This window comes from Eublepharis macularius, chromosome 4 (genome assembly GCF_028583425.1).
Source record: "Eublepharis macularius isolate TG4126 chromosome 4, MPM_Emac_v1.0, whole genome shotgun sequence".
NCBI classification, from domain to species: Eukaryota; Metazoa; Chordata; class Lepidosauria; order Squamata; family Eublepharidae; genus Eublepharis; species Eublepharis macularius.
Window position 1 is genome coordinate 172710500 of NC_072793.1, and position 21163 is coordinate 172731662.

The 21163-nt window shown below is 43.7% G+C and overlaps 1 protein-coding gene across 1 annotated transcript; it reads right to left on the minus strand.

Annotated features, from left to right (window-relative positions):
• Positions 1-7965: 7965 nt before the first annotated feature.
• On the minus strand, positions 7966-20329 carry LOC129327072 (zinc finger protein 883-like). Its single transcript, XM_054975497.1, has 5 exons — positions 20272-20329; positions 15751-15832; positions 15025-15151; positions 11693-11779; positions 7966-10516 (listed from the first exon to the last, which is right to left on the minus strand). The coding sequence occupies exons 2-5, from the start codon at positions 15763-15765 to the stop codon at positions 8856-8858; spliced, it is 1890 nt and encodes a 629-aa protein (XP_054831472.1). The 5' UTR covers positions 15766-15832; positions 20272-20329; the 3' UTR covers positions 7966-8855.
• Between the last annotated feature and the right edge of the window lie 834 nt (positions 20330-21163).

Below are 21163 nucleotides of genomic sequence, written 5' to 3' on the forward strand. Positions count from 1 at the left end.
AATGTTGGACAAGTGACAGTTGAAAAGTCCATTGGACAGCAGTCAGAGAGCCAAGCCGCAAGACTAGGATGCCTACATTTCCCATCAAAACTTGAGGGAAGCTGACAAGTGTCCAACCTGTGTCTTTTGTCACTTGTAGTTCCGCTCTCAGTCATCCTGTAGGAGTTTCTCAGGGTGTGGAATGCTAATGGAGGGAGGCTTCACTGTATCCTGAGGAGGTTCTTTTGCATATGGATCGGTGCTTGATGTGCTAATCTTCTCTGCAGGGCTATTGTCGGGTATAGAGTGTTTTGTTAGCCTGGTGTTTTTCAGAACTGGAAACCACGCTCTATTCATTCTTGAAGTCTCTTCTTTCCTGTTGAAGTTTTGCTTATGCTTGTGAATTTCAATGGCTTCCCTGTACAGTCTGACAAAGTAGTTGGAAGTGTTGTCCAGTATTTTAGTGTCCTGGAATAAGATACTATGTCCTGTTTGAGTTAGGCTATGTTCAGCCACTGCTGATTTTTCAGGTTGTCCAAGTCTGCAGTGTCTTTCATGTTCTTTTATTCTTGTCTGGACGTTACGCTTTGTGGTCCCGATGTAAACTTGTCCACAGCTGCAGGGTATACCATATACCCCTGCAGAGGTGAGGGGGTCTCTACTGTCTTTTGCTGATCGTAGCATCTGTTGTATTTTTCTGGTGGGTCGGAATACTGCTTGTAGGTTATGCTTTTTCATAAGATTTCCCATCTGATCCGTGATTCCTTTGATATATGGCAAAAATACTTTTCCTGTAGGAGACTGTTTTTCCTTAGTTATTTGATTTATCCTGGGTTTAATTGCTCTTCTGATTTCATTTCTGGAGTAGCCATTTGTCTGAAGTGCGTGGTTTAGATGATTAATTTCCTCATTGAGAAAGTGTGGCTCACATATCCGTCTTGCATGGTCTACTAATGTTTTCATTATGCCTCTTTTCTGTCGAGGGTGGTGATTGGAGTTCTGTCGACGGTGGTGCAAGTCTATTCAGCAGTAAGTTCAATTTTATTCAATGGGACTTACTCCCAGGAAAGTGTTCTTTAGACCACAAACTTAGTCACTGCAAATAAAAAGGTTTGCAAGGAAACCAAGTTAATCCAAAATTTATCCAGTCATATAATTCGTATTAAAATTAATGCCCTAAAGCCAGATGTGAAATAAAACTACAAGTACTTTTCTATGTGTCTGCTTAGGTGTTTATAGCCATCATACTGGGGGGGGGGATAGCTGGTTGCAATGAGGAAAAATCATTTGAGATATTTGGAACACAGTCTTAGGTCAGAAGAGCAAGCAGAAGATATTCATTCCTTGCATTTCTCTCCAGTGGGAAACCACAGCATCTTACAGCATTCTCCCCTCCTCCATTTTATCATCACAACAACCCTGTAAGGTAGGTTAGGATCAGAAAGAGTGACTAGTCCAAGGTTACCCAGCAAGCTTCCATGGCAGCATTTGAAGCTGTCAGGACTTTTTTTTGAGCTGGAACACCCTGGAACAGCATTCTGGCACCTCTTGAAAATACCCACGTGACTGGTGTCACATGGGTATTTTAAAAATGGCCTGTTTTGGCCATTTAGGGCCCAAAACAGTCCGGATTGGGGCCAAAATGGCTGGGATTGGGGCTGATGTCCAGCGGGTGCACCAGCCTGCTCCCGGCGGTTTCAGCCCTGATCCAGGCCGTTTCACAGCCTTTTGGGCTATTTTGGGCCCATTTAGGGCCCAAAACACCCCAGATCCTAATTTGACACAGTAACCACTACACAATCCTGACTCTGTACTGCTTTCATAATCAGGCAGGGAAAGGTCAGATTTCCAATAGTTATATTAAACCCATCCAGAAACATTAAACTGCTGAGCTATCATGGGTCACTGTTACATTCTCTTATTTCCTTCTGCGCCTGAGCGCTGGCAGTCACGGTCAGTCCCAGCCTCAGATCAAGTATTCTGTTTTAACTCACAAAATCACTAATGCATGCATTCTGTTGGACTGTTGAACAACAGCCCTTCATGTCACATGTGTGATGTGGCATGTAATGTGCTGTTTAAGGGCTGGGAGGAGGAATCATGTATCCCACAGTATGCATGCCACATGAGTTCTTTCAATTGTACAGGAATTGGATCAGAGTCTTCCAGGAGATGGATGCTATAAAATCTATTCAATTTGCACGGTCACAGGTAGCAATAATTTGAGTATTATGATGATGATGTGTTCCCAGGCACTTATGCTGAGAGCAAGAAGATATGCAGCTGTTTCCTTTCAATGTAACAAACAGTGCCGAGTTCAGAATTCCATCCTACAGAAACATGTTACTAAGTTAAACACTATTTCCTAATCTTATGACAAAATTACAAAAATAATAATGGAAGAGCAAGATGCTTAACACATTCACTAAAACTGATTAAATAATATAATTTTCTTGTACTTTTTAAATGAAAGCCAGTTTCCACATAACAAAAGCATACTGTGCTTTGTAATTGGGGTGATGCAGTTTCTCCTTCAAGCATGGGCCAGTGGTACCTTCAAGGTACTCTTCTCCCCGCCCGCCACCCTCTACATGTAAGGCATTCTCCATCGAAGTATCTTCTTTAGTGCAAGCCATGGGCAGGAAGTCAAAATACAATTGTCCATCCACTCCCTGAATTAATACTTGTTTCTGTTCTCTTGCAGGTGCATGGACCTGCACCTTGCGTCCATGCACCTACTTGCAATAAAGAAGATTCTTAGATAGAAATATATTTTTATATTGGGATATTATCTATTTATTGTGGGAAATTACTATTTACTATTACTATTTATTATATTATGTTTTGCACTTGAACACTTTACACTTATAATAATATAAAAATTATATTAAAAATATTTATTCACAACTTTTCTATATAACTTCCCCTGGACCTTGGGTTCCTATTTTGGTTACAGGTTTTTGTTCAGGGTGGCTTTGTTGTGTTAAGATCAGGAATGGAGCAGGTGGCAATGCCTGTCCCCCTTCACCCGGTCGAGATCAGGCGAGGAGGAGGTGGCAATGTCTGCCGTCTTCACCTGGTCAGAGTCAGGAGCAGAGCATGAGGCAATGCCCACCACCCTTCACCTGGCCTGGATTAGGTACAGAGCAGGAGGTAATGCCCACCTCTTCACCTGGCCATGGTCAGACACAGAGCAGGTGGCAATGCTCATCTGCCTCCTGATTTTACCCGGCAGAGATTAGGAGTGGAGCAGGAGGTAATGCCCACCCCTCTTCACCTGGACTGGATCAGGTGCAGAGCAAGAGGTAATGCTCACCCACCTCCCAGCTCCACCTGGCCAGGATCGGGCATGGAGCATGGATCGGGCATGGGGCATGGAGCTCACCCAATTAATGTGCCAGAATCAGGCACAGAGCAGGTGGCAATGCCCCCCCTTCACTCAGCCATAATCAGGCATAATGCCTGCCCCCACCATCACTGGCTGGGCTCATGAGTGGAGCAGGTGGAAATGTCCACCTACCCCTTCACCTAGCCAAGATCAGACATGTAGTAGAAGTTAATGTCCTCCCCCTTCACCCTACTCGGATCAGGCACAGAGCAGGTGGCAATGACCACCCACCCTGCTTTCACCCAGCTGGGATCAGGCATGGAGTAGGAGACAATGCCCACCCACCATCTGGCTGGGATCAGTCACAGAGGAGGAGAAGGAGGCAATGCCCGCCTGACCGCCATCCCCTTTCTAGAGCCTGTTGTATTTTTTCCTACAATGGGCTTTGTTGTTAGTCTATATATATAAAGACAAGAGTCCTGACTGATTCATCAACGCCCAGCCCAAACCCCTGGACCTAGAAACATGAAATTTGGGGAGAACTGTCCTTTTGTGATGTAGAGACTCACTGAGAAGTGATTTTAAGAAATTCGCCCCCTAAGGGGGTGAAAAGGGGTCAAATGTGTCTTCCCATAGGGATACAGCTTCCCTGTGTGGCTGGCAGGGTATTCCTCCCCCCCCCCCAAAACTCGGCCACTTTTCCCTGAGGTCATTTGCATATGTGGCCTGATTGGTCATCACCCTAACATTCTAAACAGTATGCAGTTGCTGTTGGGAGTCATTGAATGTGACCTGAGGTAAAAATACACCTTCCAGTCTTCCCCTCTAGGGTTGCCAATCTCCCTGTGGAGCCTGGCTTTCCTGTGTGGCTGGCAGTCTCCTGCCTGCTCGCATCCTCCCCCTCCCTTATGGGTCAGCTGTGTTCTGAGGTAAAATTCAGGTCAAGGAAACTGCAGACAGTTGAAGAAAGACAGTACAGGACTCCTGAATAGGGATTTTATATAAAAGTCAGTATGGCAACTGAGTTTTTAAATGTTCTTGGGGAGATGGTGCACAACCTTTCTAGGGGCCATTTCAATGTGAACCTCTCACATGAACCTGCCAGAGTGCCCACCACACCACTCCTCCCTCAGTCCAACTCCACCTCACACCTCTTGAAGCCATCACCTCTTACTGCCATCAAGAAGCCTTCTGGCAAACGTCGTACAAGATACACCAACGCTAAAAGGAGGAAGCAACTTAGAGATGCAACAAAGAAATATGCACATCCTACTACTGCAGTGCACCGAGCAGCAGTGGCTAAGTACCAACAAGATCACCCTGAGATGCACAGAGTGGCAGAGTTTCTCTATGAGCAAGGCAATCCTGGAAGACGAGTAGAGAGGCACTCATTTCCACGGAAAGTCAAGGCATATGATCCTTCACTGCCTTCAAGCTGCCTCTTAACCTCATCCATGAAGAAACATCCCTGTTCAGCATCTCAAAACAAAGCAACATGGCCCAAGTGCTGCAGAACTGTAAGCTCATTGTTTGGGATGAGAGCACCATGGCGCACAAGGGGTGTTTTGAGGCACTGAGCATAACCCTCAAAGATGTCAGGGGCAATGAGAGAGTTATGGGGGGAGTCACCGTGCTGCTGGCTGGAGACTTCCAGAGAGCAACAAAACAATGGCACTTCCCGTACTATAGCAGTGAAACTAAAGAGAACCCTCACGGGAAGAAACAACAATTACCAATCAATAAACAATTCTATTATAAGTACCCAAAGGGCCATATGTATTTCCCATACAAATAAACCAATCAGTAGGATGACCAATTGCAAATTATACAATAATTTTTTCTTAAGCTTGAAATTACTATTATAATCTCCAATAGTAGTCCAGGAAAATACAAAGGTCCAAACAAAATGTGTCCTGTGTCTTCTTTGAACAAAGTAGCATTCATACACAGCTATGTCCACACTTGGTAAGGGAATCCACGGCTGCACACCCAATCTGGGGCCGGCTGAAAAGCTCAGATTTCGTGCAGAATCTTCCTCAGGGGCGTGGCCAAACACTGCAAAACAAACATCTTACATACCATACCATATGCAATTCCACATGGCATTCAATTTATACAAATTCATCATAGTATACAATTGTCAGCAGATATCAACAACAGACCTGTGTGGTAGACCCTTAAACGCTGTAATAATTATTCACTCCCGGACCTGAGCAGCTGTATCTTCTTTAGCAGGGCGGCTGTATCTTCTAAAGCACGCCATTGCAATAAGTAACTAACGTTTATATTGAGCTACCCCCAATGGCTGACATAGGGTCTACAAAGAGGTCCTTCAGAAGAAAAAAACCACGATTGTACGTACTTTTCACTATTTATTGCACTACAATGTTTTCCTTTTAAAATCTCTTCAATAAATGTTACATTTTGAAATTCACTTCATTAATTTTCAACATCAACACACTTCACTCAAACACCTCAGGTACTATGCTATTATACTACAAAATGAACTAAAAAACCCACACAAACCAAAAAATGTTATAGATCCATAAGTATTATAACTCGATATAAAGTAGTTAAATACCATAGCAAAGCACGGGTATCAAGCTAGTTTAATAGTAATAAAAGAAACCATCTGTGCATCTGTGGTAGGCATAATTCTCCCACAAACAAAAGCTAGGAAGCTCAAAATTGGCTCCTGGCTTCAGGATGATGGTAGGAATTGCTGTGACCAAAATGAAGGGAAATAAGATCATCTTGGAACACTGTAGCCCCACAGCTTCCCTCTGCTACCTGCAATGGAAGGAAAGATTTACTCAAGAGAAGTCAGGAAAGTTTTGACAGTACAGCCAGGGAAGGTGGGAAATAGCCCCACCTTTACATGAGAAAGGGTTTTTACCACAAAGTTGACCTCTCAGAGCCTGTGTGGTGGAGTAGTTAAGAATGTTGGACTAGGGTTAAGGAATTCCAGGTCTGAATACCCGCTCTGCCAGGGAAAGTTGGTGGCTGACTTTGACCCAGGCACACGCTTTCAGCCAGATCTACCTCACAGGGTGTGAAAGTGCTGAGGAGAACTCAGCAAGAAATTGAACTCTTTCCGTCATCCTGGATTAAAGGCTGAAACAGGTTTCCTCCCTTTGTACTTTCTAAGAACTCAACAGGCTGCCCGTCAGGAAAAGTAATACAGAGTTCTTAACATGTTGTATTATTACAGCCAAGATTTCCTAGTCTTTCTAGGCTTTAGGAGATTTCCAGGTTGTTTTTCAGCCTTTAATGTTCTACAACCTAGTGAACTTTGTCTGCCTTTCTCAAATCTGTGTAGCTTTTGAGGTCAACGTGTCTGTTGGTGAGAGAGAACCTTGCTCTGCCATGTTTCGCTGCTCTTTGCACTTTGGTTTATTTTCACCACAGGAGAACCTTTGAATGCTCTCATCCCTTGCGCAGAACTACTCATGTGGTTCAAGAAGGGAAACACCATGTGGAAGTCCTGTTACTACTACACTTTATCAGCAACCACACCAGCCAGAAGGAAACCACAACAACCCCCTGCCCTAGTTAGGAAATTTTTCTTTTTTTCATTCCATCTGTGGAAGTGAGCCTGTCTTATCTACTATTTGCAACAGAAGCTAAGTTGTCAGTGGCTGGCATAACTCATCAGAAAATAAAGCTGGGGGATTACTAATTGGCCCCAAGCTTCAGGAAATCATGGACAGTGAAGTGCCAAAAATGATGGGAATTGGAGCTCCATTGCCCACATTACCCCAAGAAACCTTCTCCCATCTCTCCACTTTGCATGGGAAGTGAAGGTTCTGTTTGTGGCATGCACAATTCCAACACATCATAAAAATGTATGGCACCATTCCTACTATTCTGCTGGGTATCCAATACTACCAGCACAGTACTTCAGGTGCATTTTCCTTATGCCAATTTTGGAATAAATACAATTTATTCATCTTTCCTGTTGGCTTGGCAAAATACTTTGAATTACAGAGCTATGCATGGTGGCTGAAAGAAAAGCACCTTCCATTGAGAGAACCATTCATAAATTTGGAGGAACAATATAATAAGCATTTGCTTCAGTGGATATAGAAGAAGTTACGATGGCACTGATCACTGTACATTTAGACCATAAGGTTTTGGTTACCTTGCCCAAAGAATCTCTTCCAAGAATCTCATATAAGAAAAACAGAGCAAGGATTTCATTGATTAAATCAGGGATCCCCAACGTGGAGCCCATGTGCACCATGGTGCCCGGCCACACCTTTCCTTTGCTCCTACCAAGTGTTTTTAGAAAGTGGGCAGAGCCAGGTAGGGCTTTTGCCCAGCAAGGCTTCTGATTGGCCATGGGATATTTGATTGGCTGTGCAGATTTTTGAAAGCATTGCTGCAGCTGCCACCAGAATCACAAGAATCTCCACTGTATGACTGAAGGTCAACTGTGGCAGCCATTCTGTGAGCGGCTCTGCCCTCTGTGTCAGAATTCCAAAGGGGCCCACAGATACAAAAAGGTTGGGGACCCCGGCACTAAATAGTGAAAATCTGGGGGCAACACACACCCACAACAGAAAAATGAGAAAATAAAATATATGAACCTGCTTTATTAACTTGGTTGTTCAACCCAAACAGAGGAAAGAAGACAATATTGCAATCTGCTATAATACCTTGATGCTTTTTATTACTTATTTTTATTTATGAATTTTTTAAACATTACTTTGCCTGGTAGCCTAGGTAGAGAATGTATATGCTTTATTGTAACAGGATGCAGAATGCACTCTGAACTGCCATTTCAAAAGAAATTTCCAGCACTGCCTCCTCTATATTTCTGGATGGTTTTTGTTTACTCAAAAATGAACCCTGCAGAAATGAAATCTGTTATTATCTGTGACTTCCAAGGCCAAGCTCAGAAATGGTCCTTTTCTCTGCCCACACACTATGGGCCAAAGAGGGGCCAGGCTGCTTCTGCTGAACTGAAGGAGGCAAGTAAATAATTACTGTGCTCAATGGGAGCAAAGGAGACAATTATGGGTTGTAGAAAGATTGTTAGGGAAGAGTGACTGCAGCCCTTTGCGGGACTGTGTATATGTAGGTACATTTCTAAGAAATTAAACAAATGGGGCTACTGAGTGCTATTATTACCTTATGGGGTTCTCAGCCAAACCCATTAATCACAAACATTGCTCTTTTAATGCTTATAGATCATCTACCCATTGTAGGGAGCTTCTGAATAATAATAAAAAGGTCCTATTTCTCCCAGATATGTCAAGGGCTTCTCCATAAGTCGCTTCCCTGACGTTTACTAAAGTTTGAGGGCTCACAGGAAAATGTTTTTCTAATTAATCATGAAATAATTTGGGTACTCTGTGAATTCTTTGACAGCCCTAAAGGTTGTGCTATTACAGAACCTCTGCATGAATTCTCCGGTGGAATGTGAAATCACTTCTCCATCAGAATCTCTATGCACATTTCTGCATTTATACGGCTTCTTCCATGTATGGATTCTTTCACACAATTTAAGGTGTGTGCTGTAACTGAAGCTATCACCACACTGCAGTCATTTGTATGCCTTTTCTCCTCTGTGGATTCTTTTATGCGTATTAAGGCTTGTGGTATGACTGAAGCTTTTCCCACAATAAAGGCATTTATACGGTTTCTCCCGTGTATGGATTCTTTCATGTGATTTAAGGTATCTGGTGACTCTAAAACTCTTTCCACACTCCAAGCATTTATATGGCTTCTCCCCTATGTGGATTCTCTGATGGGAAATGAGGCTTGTTCTGGCATTGAAGCTTTTCCCACACTCCAGGCATTTATATGACTTTCGTCCTCTGTGGATTCTGTAATGCTTATTAAGGCTTGTGGTATGACCAAAGTTTTGCCCACACTCCAGGCATTTATATGGCTTCTCCCCCGTATGGATTCTTACATGCACTTTAAGGTTTCCATTGATTCTGAAACTCTTTCCACACTCCAAGCATTTATATGGCTTTTCTCCCGTGTGGAGGCTTTGGTGTACAGTCAGGTGTGAGCTCTGACTGAAGCCTCTCCCACATGCCTGGCAATTAAATGGTTTCTCACCAGTATGAGTTCTTTTGTGGGAAGTAAGGTGTGATCCCTGACTGAAGCATTTCCCACATATGGTGCACTGGTATGGTTTCTCTCCAGAGTGGATTCTCTGGTGGGAAGTGAGGCCTGTGTTGTGACGGAACCTTTTTCCGCACTCCAAGCATTTGTAAGGTTTCTTCCCTGTGTGAATTCTTTGATGAGAAGTGAGGGCTGTGCTGTGTCGGAACTTTTTTCCACACTCCAAGCATTTGTAAGGTTTCTTCTCTGTGTGAATTTTTTGATGAGAAGTGAGGCCTATGCTGTGACGGAAGCTTTTTCCACACTCCAAGCATTTATAAGGTTTCTCCCCTGTGTGAATTCTTTGATGGTAAATGAAGGCTGCGCTGTAACGGAAGCTTTTTTCACACTCCAAACATTTGTAAGGTTTCACCCCTGTGTGAATTCTTTGATGGGAAGTAAGGCTACTTCTGCAATGGAAGCTTTTATTACAGTCGAAGCATTTGTAAGGTTTCTCCCCTTTGTGAATTCTCTGATGCAAAGTATGATTTCCAGTTTGACTGTAGCTCTTTCCACATTCCAAGCATTTATATGGTTTCTCCTCTGAATGGAGAATTGTATTACACTTGAACGTCTTCCTGCACTCTGAGCACTGACATGATTTTTGCCTAGTATGACGCCTTTGATGGGAAGTAATGCTTTCACTCAGATCAGAGCTATTTCCACAATCTGAACTCTCAAGTGGTTTCTCCCCAGATGGATTCTTGATCCATCTCCCCAGATGGATTCTCTGATGAGAAGTCAGGCTTACAAGCCTGCTGAAGGCCTTTCCACATTCAGAGCATTTATAACGTTCACCTGCTATGTGGTTTCTCTGATGGGAAATATATTTAGATTCTCTTTGCAGTTCTGTTTCACTTTCAGAATGCTTATTCTTCCCCTTTCCTTTGAGATATTCTTGTTGAGCTGGCTTTTCAAGCAAGCCACCAGCTTCAAAAACTACAGACTGATTTCCCAACTTCTTCACGGGGTTCTTCTTCTGCTTCCTTGATTCTTCTTGATTCCCAGAAGGCTCTTCCTCCACTTCATGGCTGATTGTTTTGAAAGACAACACATGTCTCTGGCTATAATTCTTGTCATTCTGTCTCTCACCTGTGGAACAAAGATTCCCAATTAGTCTACAACCTGCAATCATGTCGAGTTAACTTTTCTGAAGAGTTAATTCAGATTGAGTTGTTTGCTCTATTTTAACAATAATATTTTAGTACAAAGGGCACAATATATATTTAGTTTAAGGATTTCATATGACTGGCTTCATGCATTTATTTTTAAAATATGAACAGATAGTATCGAAGGATAAAGGACTTTTGTCCAGCCAATGGAGTGATTGCACCCTTACTCCCATTCTGCAGTCACACAGAATGTACACATCCCACATGGCAACATCACCAGATACACATTTTTCTATATAACAAAGTGGTAAAACATTTATAACATTTTTCACCATTACAAATTTCCCTAATAATTATAAATTTCCTTGACAATCCACCAAAGGATGAGGCTGAATCCTGAAAACTCCATCCTTGTTCTTGCAATGTAGACAGTCCTGAAAGGGGACATACTATTGCGAAGGGGGAATTAAGGTCAAGACTAAGGTCTACAAGTCCTGATCTACACTGAGGAAGGAGGACCTTGCACAGGGGTGAAATCAACAGCTGCCCATTCATGTGCATTCTCCATGGTGACCCCACCTTATGGAACAGCCTGCCAGAAGAGGGCAGGGAAGCCCCCACTCTCCTGGCTTTCCACAGACGATACAAAACTGAATTATTGAAGATGACTTTTTACTCAGAGAGGAGGACTGCACTGTGAGAAAGGGGTCTCAAAGAGATGCAGAAGTAAAGAGACAAGAACTATCCTTTAGTTATCATGCACTGTCAGTTGCTATAAGTATTATCCTACCGTTAATGTGTCATTCTTAGAATTGCTTATGTTTTATCTTATCATTTCTTCAACACTTTATTGGATTGAATACTTGAAAGTTTACATCTTTGAAAATTTTCCTTATTTACTCAATTGCATTGTTTATTGAAATGTCTGAAATGGACTGTACTGATTCACATGGCATAATCCACCTTCAGTCTCAGTGAGAAAGGTGGACTATAAAAAAAGTAAATAAAATAAATAAAATAAAAGGCTGGTTCAGCCTTTACATCCAATGCCGACTCCTATGAAGAAGGAAACCTCAGACGATGGCAGAGCTGCTGGAGTAACCAGCGCTCCAAGGAAACCCCTCAGTCTCCAGACATGACTCATCTAAACACCCACCTGCCAACTTGGTCTCTTCTTCAGTGTCCAAGGGAAATGACACTTCACTTCCTTGAAGCCAGGTGATGTGAATGGGCTGAGATATCGCTTTGGAAGAAACAAAGAAACTATTTACTTCTCACTGTACTCCTATGTTATCCACTTCCACAGTCACCTTCTAAAAGACCACAAGACAGAAAGAAAGCTCTTATCCCCAACAGCATGTAACAGGAACAGCCACACAGAGACCTAGAAACAGAAACATTAATATTTAAAGCTACAAATAGAGAGGCAGGAGGATGTTAGAAAGAAACTCATGTTTAAAGCAAGATTCAAATAAAAAACGTTATCAGTCCACTCAAGAATGGGCAAAGACCACTCCCAATTCTTGATAAGGCAGGGAAAGTCAATCTGGACAAAAACGATCTCCACATTTTCCTTTATATCTCTACAATAAAAAGGGCTAGAGAGTTCTATTTTGAAAAAAAAATGTGAGCTGGAAATTCAGGAAACTAGTAGATGCTAGTAGCACTAGATCACTATAATGTTACTGCACTGTAGCAAAATACCAATTACCAATTTTATATAAAAAATTGAAACTGGAAAGTGCTGACTGAACCTGGATCTACAAGACCATAGTCTAATGCTCTAACCAGTTAACAATGCCTCATTTCAGGTTTCCACAACCCTAATCTTACTACATAATTAAGAAAGCATATTTGAGACGACGCACATTGTATTCTGGTGTGTCTGTGCAGGACCACCAGGATAAAAAATGCATCCGGGCCAATGAGGCTTCTGGAAGGAGCCGCCACCACAAAACAGCCAGGCGAGCCCCTCCACCCCTCTGAAGGGAGCTGTCACTGCGAGATGGCCGGGCAAGCCTGCCCGCCCCTCTGAAGTGAGTTGCCACCGCAAAATGGCCAAGCAAGCCCGTCCACCCCTTCAAAGGGAGCCGCTGCCACAAAATGGCCAGGTAAGCTAACCCAGAGGGAGCCGCAGCAGCAGGACAGCCAGGTAAGCCCACCCACCCCTCTGGAGGGAGCCACAGTGGCAGGATGGCTGGACGAGCATGCCCGCCCTTGCGAAGGGAGCCACCGCTGCTGCGGGACTGCCAGGCAAGCCCGCCCATAGTTCTGTGATTATGGCTTTCACTTGTTTGTATTTTCTCTCTTCTGCCCCCTCTCCTGAATAGGCAGGCTACCAACTGCTGGTTAACAAGTTCTGGGTACATGCTTCTGCCCCCTTCCCCATCTCTGTGGTGCTGTCAACCTGATAGTTTGCAGAATTAAACCATTTTCTTTTGTCTCCTGCAGGAAAATTGGACTAGCAGTCTAAAATGCAGGGGGGTCCTTATGCTTCTGTCCCCTCCAGAAATTTTAAATTCCTATCTACTAAATTAAGAACACAAAATATACATTGGCTTGGATCCAAGCAGAGTAAGGCAACTTCCTTCCCTCTTCCCTTTGCCTCCTGAATTCATGCTCCTTCAGGCCAGTAGATTCAAAGAAAGTATGGGAGGGGGGCAAATATGGAATCTGCAGCAGAAGGAAGGAATTGCTAAAATTCCCCCCCTTCACAAACATAAAAGCCATTGTATTGGAGAACATGCTGCTGTGCTGATGGAATGGAACCATAGGATCCAAGCCAATATACATGAAATAGAAAACCTGCTGAAGTTTTTTACCACTTGCTTTGGCTCCATGTGACAGGGAAAATACGCCCCCATTATATATTCCAATGTTAGTTCGTTGCCAAGAGTCAGGTCTAAGGCAGGGTTGCCAAATTGCGTTTGGGCAATTCCTAGAGATTGGGGTGTGTGTGTGTGTGACTGGGGAGGGCATGGTTTGGGGAAAGAAGGGACCTCAGTAGAGTTGCCAGCCTCCAGGTGGTGGGTGGAGATCTCCCAGAATTACAACTGATCTCTAGGCCATTGATGTCAGTTCCCCTGGAGAAAATGGCTGCTTTGGACGGTTGGTTCTATGGCATTATATCTAATCAGGTCTCTCCCATCCCCAAAGCCTACCCTTTCCAGGCTTCAACCCTCAAAATCTCTAGGAAATTCGCAATCTGGAGCTGGCAGCCCTAGACCTTAGTGGCATATGGTGCCATACAGTCCACCCTCCAAAGCATCCATTTTCTTCAGAAAATCTGATCTCTCACCTGGAGAGCAGTTGTCATTTCAGGAGATCTCCAGGCCCCACCTGGACATAACCTCTAGGAGGTTGGCAACCCTAAGGAAAATATGGCAACCTGAATTTGGAGTAGGGCTGTCTTGGGCGGGGGGGGGGGGGGCTTTGGCTGCTACTTCTTTGCTCCTCTTCCCTTTGCCAGAGGCCTGTCAGCAGCTCAGGCTTTTGGCCATACTAGGCCGCGTGGAAATGACATCATGCCTGGCAGTCATTTTAAGCCAAAGGTGATATCGGCTTGGCATTCAGCTGCTGTTTCCCCCTGCAAGTAAGTTTAATAAGTTTGTCAATGCTTGTAAGATCCCAGAATGTGTTGTGGGGGTGGGGTGGGACATGGCAGAGCTGCTGACACACAATTCCTACACAAACTTATTGCCTCTCAGAGTGGGAGAGCAGAACAGCGTGACAGGCCGTGTTCCAGGCCACATTATCCAGGATTGCTTCTCTCTCTGTTCATTGTAAAGTGCATCCATATATATTTTAAAAAATAAGCACAACAAATGCTCTCAAAATGCACTGGATAAATTCTGGCATTTAATCCTGAATATAGACTTCTTGGATTCTCCTACTCTCCATTCCCAATTCTACTGAAATAAAACTCCAGAATCCCTGCTTTTTTGCTGTCTACCTAACAATCATATTTTTATCCCTGTCCTTCCTCCAAGAAGCCCAGGTTTCATGGTTCTCCTTTCTTCCACCTCCCACCCCAACCCCCAACAACTGAGTGAAGTCAGCCAGGAATTTCTCAGTAGAATGGGGTTTTGAACCCAGGCCTCCACCTTCTGCTTTAACATTTCAACATATGGATAGTCCAAAACTGCCACCTGAATAAGAGCTGCCTGATGTGGGCCATGGAGGCGGTGGAGAGGCACAGCACAGCAGCACTGCCCTCCCAAGGCCACGCAGCAGGGGCGGGGGGCTCCCATCAGTTTTCTAGAGCCCATTGTATTTTTCCCCACAATGGGCTTTGTTGCTAATCCTATTACATTGGTTATTAGATGTCTCTGCTTCCTATCTCTTCCTACTGTGCTGACTCACACTGTGTAATCCACCTTCAATCACAGTGAAAAAGGTGGACTATAAGTAACATCAATAAAGAACAGAAAATAATGGCAAAAAATCACACCTCCTGCATCTATCAAAAAATGGCAAAGGGACCCTTACCTAGGGAAGCCACATTCTCATAATTCTCCACCATGACTTCTCTATACAAAGCAATCTGGTCAGGATTGAGCATGGCCCACTCTGCTTTGGTGAAGCGCACGGCCACTTCCTCAAAGGAAATCGGACACTGGAAAAAAGGAAGATACCATTTCCTTAAAAATAATCCACCCGCTCCTGCTCAAACACAATTTTGCTCACATCCGAAACCTGGTCCAGCGAGGTGAGCATTTTCTACTCTGACTGGCTCTCCAGGGCCTCAGGCAGAGGTCTTCCACATCATCTCCTAACTCATCTTGTTATTAACTGGAGATGTCAGGGATTGAATCTGGGACCTACATGCCAAGGGCCTTTACTACTGAGCCACACCTCCTCCAAATCCAGACTCTTCACATAAGGCTCTTATTACCCAAGGGGAGATTCCACCTTCAAGGGATACCTGACAAACCATAGAAGAAGAATAAAACCTGCCTGGCTAAAATCAATTCATGGGAGATCAGTGGACCACAAGACCTTCTGTCTTACTTTTTTAGTCATCAGAAAGCCATGGACATAAATGTTTATTTGAGCATTTTTAGGCCCCTTTTCTCTGTGGAGAAATCCAAGATGGTTTACAAAAAGAAAAAGCTTCCAAATTACAAAAACAAACCGGAATGGTTCCTTCCAGCCCTGCTGGAGGAGGAGGCACCACGCTTTCCTCACACACCACATAGATGATCCATCCCTCACCTCAGCTGGCTGCATCTCAAATGTTTCCACTCCACCCCAAAGAGGAGACGATCCAAATGTGGCTCCAGTGCTCTTCCACTGACTGTGAGGGAGACAAATTTATATTTATGTATTTATATACTTTGTTTATACCCCGCCTTTCTTCCCAACAGTGACACAAAGTGGCAGACATCTTGCTCCTCTCCTCCATTCTGTCCTTACCACAACCCTGTGAGGTCACCCAGCAGCTTCCAGGGCAGAGAGGGTCTGCCAACCCTACATTTCTACTACAAAATGGTTCGTCATGTGATAAGGGATGAACAACGGAGATAGCCTGCTAATTTAGGTGTTCCACAATCCACCCAATTCTCCTCACATGCTCCAAATCCCTTTGCATCTGGGCTGAGAATTATGTAGGTTTTCAGAAAGCAGAGGCCTAAAGGTAAAGACCTGGAAGAGTTGGTTTTCATCTCAGCTTGGGTCAGGGAAATGTTATGTTTGGAAAAAGATAAGTAGTGGGTGCTGCTCTGGATACAGATTGGGGATTTCGAACTACTTCACCAGCTTCTGACCTTCTCAGAGAGAGGGAGAAAGAAGGAGAATACCCCTTTACAAGAGAAAGGGGAGAATACTCCTTTATGAGAATAACCTTAAAAGCAAGGCCCACTATGCATGTCAGACAGGTCCCAAGCCTCACCGGGCATAGACAATCAATAACTCTAGCTGGCAACAGCAAAAAAGAGTTCACTGTTGGGCTCCCTCAGACATGTGGCCCCTGTTGTGGAAATAGTTGCTCTGCAACCGGGGACTAGTCCACCAGTTGCTTGTCGGTTTGCTGTTTGGGTTTGCCTCTTACCATAGGCATGTAAAGAGTGCAACCTCACTTGATCTTTCCCTAGTACTAAACTGATGTCTCTGCTGAGAATAATGTGTCAGCAGTGAGAAGGTCTTATGCGAGACTGGAAGTTCTTTATTTGTAAAGACATCATAATAATTAAAAAAAAACAGTTGGGCAAGGCACCAGACTTGGGCCCAGCCTACTGACTACTAAAGCACTATGAAGATAGATACAGAATACAAGTTAGCATGCAAGATACAACAATATTATAAGATAACTACAGGGGGAAAAAACTTACCCTCCCCCCATTCCAGAGCTCTGGGACCCCCCCCCCCATTGCACAGCCGCAAAGGCTAGCACTAGCCTTTGCGTGTTGGCAAGTGAAGGGTCCTGAGTATCTGGTTCGTCCCTCTTTTATAGGGAGGTATCAAAGTCTTGTTAACATCCTAATCAATTACATTGTCTTTGTTCTTGAAAGACAGTTCCGTTGCGGGTCTTTCGTGTAAACACAAGTCTACACATCCTTTACCTCTGTGATAGACTGCATCTTTGATATGCATTTGTAATTTGCAAAGGAATGTTCACACACCACTAGTCATAGGCTATCCTGTTCTCCCCAGAGATAAGCTGTTTGCTGTTTGTCCTGGTGTCCTCTTAGTGATTTACATGCAATGGCCAGATGACCCTTCAAAGGTCTCCAACAATTAATAACTTTTATAGCCTTATCTGACACAGAGGGTGAAACCTTCTCAGGAAACGCAACTTTATTTTGCAGAGAGAGAGAGAGAGAGAGAGAGAGAGAGAGAGAGAGAGAGAGAGAGCGCCTTTGGAAGATTTCTTTTTCCAAACTCTAGCTGGTTCTTTATTTCTAACATGGGCCAAAAAGGCCTGGTTCCGACCCACTAACAAAATTCTGACAACAGCCCCATGTGAGGTCTCCTCCCAAAGAAAAGCTGGTCTTTGGAAGTTTTAGCTTTTCCTGAGCGCCAGATAGCTGAGTGCCCGGGAGGAGGGACACAAACAGACAGAGAAATGGGGAAAATATTTTGCTTAAAGCAGATAAAATTTGGAAAGAAATATAGGAATAGGATGTATCAGTCCCACAGATTTGAGTTTCAATTTGACTGCAAGATAATTTGAATTAGAATAACCAGTAGAATACAAATTATGATAGATAACATTGAAATATTGTTAAGAGGTCAGCAGGAAAATATTGCTAAGAAATATATAAGTAAAATGTATAAGTAAGATGGGGTAATAATGAGTATTTCATTTTCCTAAGATCAGGAGTAGAAATAGGTTTGAATTCTGCATGTGCTGTTTATTTGAAAACATATAGCTTAAATAGTCTCACTTTTAAATGTTTGTAAGATTTTTGTACTCTGTACTTTGATAACCCTTGTAAGACACAGCTCTGTTTTTTTTCTTGTCCCTTTCTCTTGTCCTTTTTTTCCTGTATCCCCCTTTCTGTTTTAATAAAACAGAATGTTTAGTTTAAAAAACAGACAAATCTCCCCTTTCTGACAGTGGTTATCCAGATGCCTGGAAGGGCAATTGGAAGGGCACAGAGGGTCCATTTCCTTTGACCATTAGTTAGGTTCCAAGAGACAGGCAAATAGTTTAAAGGTACATTAACACTCTCAAAAATAAAAATATTACAAAATATGGGTAGTGACTTCCTCCCAAAAGGGCGGAATGATTGAACATGTCCAAAGCATGCTTAAGCAGGGCTTTTTTTCAGGGGGAATGCGGGGGAACGGAGTTCTGGAACCTCTTGAAAATGGTCACATGGCCAAGCGGCATGGAGGGCAATCTCAACTTCCCTCTGTCTGGCGATCAGGGGGCGTGACCACCAGCCATGTGGCCCTTTTCTCCAAGGGCAACCCACTGAGTTCCACCACCTCTTTTCCCAGAAAAAAAGCCCTGTGCTTAAGTGATGCATCATGCGAGTTACAACACCAATTGAACATTGCCCTTAACCTTTAGTAAAAAGGCTCTGGGATTTTCAAGATACCTTAGAAATAATTTTTTGCTGAATAAGTTGCAGCTCCTGAACTTATATTCCTTCTGTACAATTTTTTGCCGGTTTATGTAGCACTGAGAGATGTGGCACCTGCCAGAATTTCCTAATCTGCACAGAGACAGAAGCTGGCTACATCCTCTGGCTTTCTTTGTGTGTGGGGGGGTACCCTTTCACTCTCCCAATCCTCCCTCTATTACACACACACACTGCCAATAGCAAGCTTTGCCATTCATTCTCTGGTGGACAAAAAAGGCCTGTAGCCATTTCAGGATAAAAATTTCTCTTTCAGATCCCTAAGGTGGATGGGAAAGGGAGGCATCTCCTTGGAAGAAATGCACAGAACAGGAAGCCCTCCTGAATTCAGGTGTCTGTCTGTCTGAATACACTCCAATCCAGAGTTACTTTGTGGAAATCTATTGATTTAGATCACAGTAACTTTAAAAAAAACCTTATGTTGTTATTCATAACTGCATCATTTTTCCTTTCTAGGAAATCTTTGCTCTTAGATCCAAACATGACCATATCTTTCGATCAGGTCACTGATTGCCCGGCCTGCCTTGGGTCTCAGCAAGAAAAGTAGATTAGAAATGGGGAGAAAAGCAAAGACATACATCACACAACAGATAATGCATAACTGCACATTAACAAAACATAACAAAATTAGGAAAGGTCCCAAGGAAACAAAGAAATCGCAATTTTAAGAAATTAAGCGTAAAAGAAAATTTGAGAATTAAAGAAATTTAAGCATTTGCAAAAAAATGTAAAACAGTATGATTATTTGCAACTTAGAAAGCCTCCCAGTTTCTATGTCTCGCTTGCTGTGATTGCTCCTCCCCTAAGAAGCAACACCCCTCTCTCCTGTGTCTTTATACATTGTACTTCTCAAAAGAGGATTGCAAAAGCTACTGCACAGAGACATTGGGGGTGGTGGGAAGGGGCTGAGGGAGGAAGGCGAATCTGCAATAGACCCCCCCCCCGCTCCCCAATTTCCTTCCCCTCTTGGCATTTTGAACTCGTTTTTGAGAGAGTTTCTGTCTCAGCACTCTCCTGTCCAGAGTTACTCCATGGAAATCTATTGATTTGGATCACAGTAACTTTAAAAAAATTATGTTGTTATTCATCACTGCCTAATTTTTCCTTTCTAGGAATCTTTGCTCTTAGATCCAAATGTGACCATATCTTGTAATCGAATCACTGATTGTCTGGCCTGCCTTTCGTCCCAGTGAGAAAGAGGGATTAGAAATGAAAATAATAAAGGCATAAACCAGACAGCAGCTATGGATAACCACTCGTTACCTAAAACATAACAAAATAAAAAACAAATGCAGACAAATCAATTAAAAAAATTAAAGTGTTTGCAATTATTAAAATGTAACACCCCTCTCCCTGCACCTTTAAACATTGTTCCCAAAAACGCCTCTAAAAAAAGATCCCCAAACTCCTGTGCAGAGATATTGCAGAAAGCAGAAACTGCATTTGACGCCCCCGTCCCCAATTCCCTTCCCCTCGTGGCATTTTGAACTCGCCCGGTTCCACTATTAGAGCACCAAAGAGCTCTGCCTCTTACTGAGGATGAACCAAATCAGGTTTTATCACCTGGGCTGGGAGCCTTCCTTCCTGGGGGGTCTTGCAATGCAAACACCCCCCAGTATCTCCCCCTCCAAAGCCCCTTCGAGCTCACCAGATCCCGCCGACCCTTCTGGAAGCAGCAGCCCGGGAGCCTGCAAGGCCTGGGGGAAGAGCAAAGAAGGGCTTTTCCACGTGCCCCTCGGGGGTGCCTCTCTAGGGTTGTGGATCTCCCTCCCTTTAACCCTTGGCCAGCATCTGCCCAGTTAAAGACATCCGGGAGAGAGAACGCAAAGGGAGCCTCCCAGGAAAAGATCCAGAGGAGTTAGTCGTGTTATATAGTAAGGAACTAGTAAGGAGTCCAGCATCGTAGCAGGAGCTTTCAAGAACCACAGCTCTTGTATCTGACAAAGAGATGCAAGGGGGGAAAGTGGTTTTTGTTTTTTTTTAAAGCAGGATGAAAGAGGGGTGGGGGGGTGGCGAGGGAGCAGCTGGCTAGACGAGAATAGCCAAGCACAATGAAGCACAATGAAGCAAGCGGGGAGGGGGAGGGAGAGGTGGGGGCGGAGAATTCTCCCCACTTCGGCAGGTAAAAGAATGGCCATTTTAGGTAACTGTTACAATCTAGTACCCTCTAATTCACAAGTGGCCACGCCTTCCTGAAAGAGATCTGCAGTTTCATACCACAACCTTTCACTGATGTTGATCATCTCATGCTTCTGCCTCTTTCCTAAATAGTTTGTTATTTACACTACATTCTTGCAGTTTGGGTTATTTTCACCACAGGAAAGAAAGAGGCTGGAGCCTTTGAACTCTCTCCTGTCCCTTCTTTAGAGCTCCCCTCCCCATGTGATTCAAGCAGGGCAACTCTGTGGGGAAGCGCCATTGCAGTTTTATCAGCAATGGCACCAGCCACAGGGAATCCACACAAGCCCCTGCCCATGTGGAAACTATGAACAATGAAGAAAATTTTCTTTTTTAATTGCATCTGAGGAAATGAGCAGATG